Consider the following 2518-nt stretch of genomic DNA (forward strand, 5'->3'; position numbering starts at 1 on the left):
TTCCAAATAGAGGGACATTTAATTTGTGAACCTTTAATTTAACATAATAACAAATAGATAATATATATTAATTCAAAATATTTTCAGTCATCTATTTGAGGAATTTTCAAATAAAACCATTTTTATGCAAAATAAACGAACATTGTATAAAAAAAATTATGCAAGTTGAATGTATTTCATGGTAAGAAAATGTCAACCAGGAAGTGGGAAAGTCTCAAATTAAACCAGCTGTATTTGAATATTATATATATATAAATAGATCTAAACTCTGTGGTTGAAAATCAAAGCTAGCAGAAAAAGAAGAAGTTTGTCTGAAAAATGGAATTAATTCTTCCATTTTCATTCAACGATTTCCCGGAGGATGTGCAGATTCGAATCCTCTCATTTCTCAACCCATGGGAGCTAGAGTTGTTTGCACGCACCTCCACAAGATTCCTAGCTCTCTGCCGTGACGACGAGCGGCTTTGGTTTCTCAAGTGCAGACGCCGGTGGGGCTCCCAAACCCAAATCCAGAATTGGGGTGGCCGAAAGATCTCATACAGACACCTCTACCACTTGCTTGAAAAGTACGAGAACCTTATAGGATTTTGGCACTCGGATGATTACATGAAAATATCCCAATCGTTATCTCCATCTCTAGTATGCTTCGAATGGGATTCTTTTTATATCACCGGATACATGATTTCGCCGTCCAAATGTGGAGGATACGACGTGACAAAGAAACCCTTCTTGTGGATCACCGCTACGTCTAACGGGAAAGGGCTAAATTATCTAGACACCAGTGGGAATGTTTCGTTAACAGAGAAGGATATGTTGAGGCTAGATTCTGAGAAACTGCGCAGTGAACTGATTCTCGTGGATATTCAATTGTCTGTCGGTAGCTATTATTTCTTGTCCGTGTGGGAGAATCCTCAATTTTTCGAGTTCAGGAAGCGATTGAGCACTCGGAATGGACGGGAGGAGTACGAGAGTGTTTACAAATCTCCTCCTGATGGATTGATGACACAGATTTACGAGACACTAGGAAGCAAGCTTAGTGTCACTGGTGGCAAGAAATCGAAAAGGGAAAGGACGGGGGAAAGGCATAGGGAGACAGAGAAGTGGAGGCGAGTGCGCCGATGGGACTCTAAACAATTTCAGAAAATAATAGAATTCTCTCCCGCTCCTTCTCGACCGTTACAAGGACTTTGGAAGGTAACTTTGACACTGATCAATAGTCTCCTCCTCTTATACATTTCCCATCAGTATCAAAACTTGATTTGAGCTCCATTTTGGTGGAGGTTAATGTTTTAATGCTTTGTATTTGCTTTTTTGTTGTAGGGTATATGCCCTGACAGAAGCTTGAATTTGTATCTAGTGTCCTATCGCGAGGAGTGGGGCTTGTTTTATTGCGATAAGGTTGACGGCTCCTGCACACTCGATACTTACCGTGACACAGTATTCACAGCTTCATGTTCAGCTTCCATCCAATCTCCGTATTCTACGGAGGAGGAATCGACGTACAATACTCGTGTTCATGTTCGACCTCGTGTGGAAGCTAATCAAGCTGGACAGAATCATGCAACAACATCTTCCGACCACCACAATGTGTTGCGAATATTTTACGCACATTCAGGTTATAAACCATATCCCTCATCTTCATCTGGAAATTCTGATGATGTCGACGGGAGGATTTGGCTCTACGCAGATGGGACATTTGGATTTGGATTTCTTCGGGATGATTGCATAGTTGATATGAGGCCTGTGATAGAAAATGGCCGCCTTCTTGATACAATGATGTAAAAGTTTGGAGACCAAATTGTAAAATCACCTACCATGTTCTTCAAAAATTAAAAAAAGATTCAAAACGAAGTGAAAATAATTGGACTTAAAGAATTCTTGGCTAGCAATCGAGTTTTCGCTTGTTCAACTCGAATTTTTGGGTATAAGATTTGAAGTAGCTCATGATTTTACCATTGTTTGTGAAGTATATATATATTTTTTTAAAAGCAATAGACTTTTGGAACGATGAATTTGAAACTTTGTAACATGAAACACATATTATACATTTGGACGGGTGATGTGTATTTTTATACAAGATGATCAGTTGATCATTTGATGGATCTCACACAGTGTCAGATAAAATTGAAAAATTACCAGAAGAAACGAGATGATCAACTGATCATCTCGTGTAAAAAGTGCACAGCACCACATGCTGTGTTTTCAGCCACAGCAAATAATCCAAATCCTATACATTTATATCAAATCATTTGACTTGTTTGAATGAACTAATTAGTAGTATTTGGAATGGTGAATTTGAAGTTAAGGATTTCAAATCCATAATAAAACATCTATCGATTTAGCGAATCCACTCGGTAATGAACTTCAGATTTCAAATAGTCATTCTTAAGTCATTGTGATAGATTTCAAATTCGTTAAATGTTAAATATTCTCTCAAATCCAGATCCTCGGATCCATTTCATATCAAATTATACAATTTCAATAGTAATTGTGATAAATTTCAAAGACAAATTAACAA

General features: G+C 37.8%; 1 protein-coding gene across 1 annotated transcript; it reads left to right on the forward strand.

Annotated features, from left to right (window-relative positions):
- The first annotated feature begins 270 nt into the window (after positions 1–270).
- Positions 271–1958, forward strand: LOC140969459 (F-box protein At3g12350-like). The gene is made up of 2 exons (XM_073430818.1): positions 271–1194; positions 1321–1958. The coding sequence occupies exons 1-2, from the start codon at positions 319–321 to the stop codon at positions 1780–1782; spliced, it is 1338 nt and encodes a 445-aa protein (XP_073286919.1). The 5' UTR covers positions 271–318; the 3' UTR covers positions 1783–1958.
- The last annotated feature ends 560 nt before the right edge of the window (positions 1959–2518 follow it).

This window comes from Primulina huaijiensis, unplaced genomic scaffold (assembly GCF_012295235.1).
Source record: "Primulina huaijiensis isolate GDHJ02 unplaced genomic scaffold, ASM1229523v2 scaffold41755, whole genome shotgun sequence".
NCBI lineage: Eukaryota > Viridiplantae > Streptophyta > Magnoliopsida > Lamiales > Gesneriaceae > Primulina > Primulina huaijiensis.

Bases quoted from the DNA above. Each gene is read 5' to 3' on its own strand.
- LOC140969459 (XM_073430818.1), top strand. From the start codon at position 319: ATGGAATTAATTCTTCCATTTTCATTCAACGATTTCCCGGAGGATGTG. The intron at 1,195-1,320 runs GTAACTTTGACA...TTTTTGTTGTAG, and splicing joins CGTTACAAGGACTTTGGAAG to GGTATATGCCCTGACAGAAG.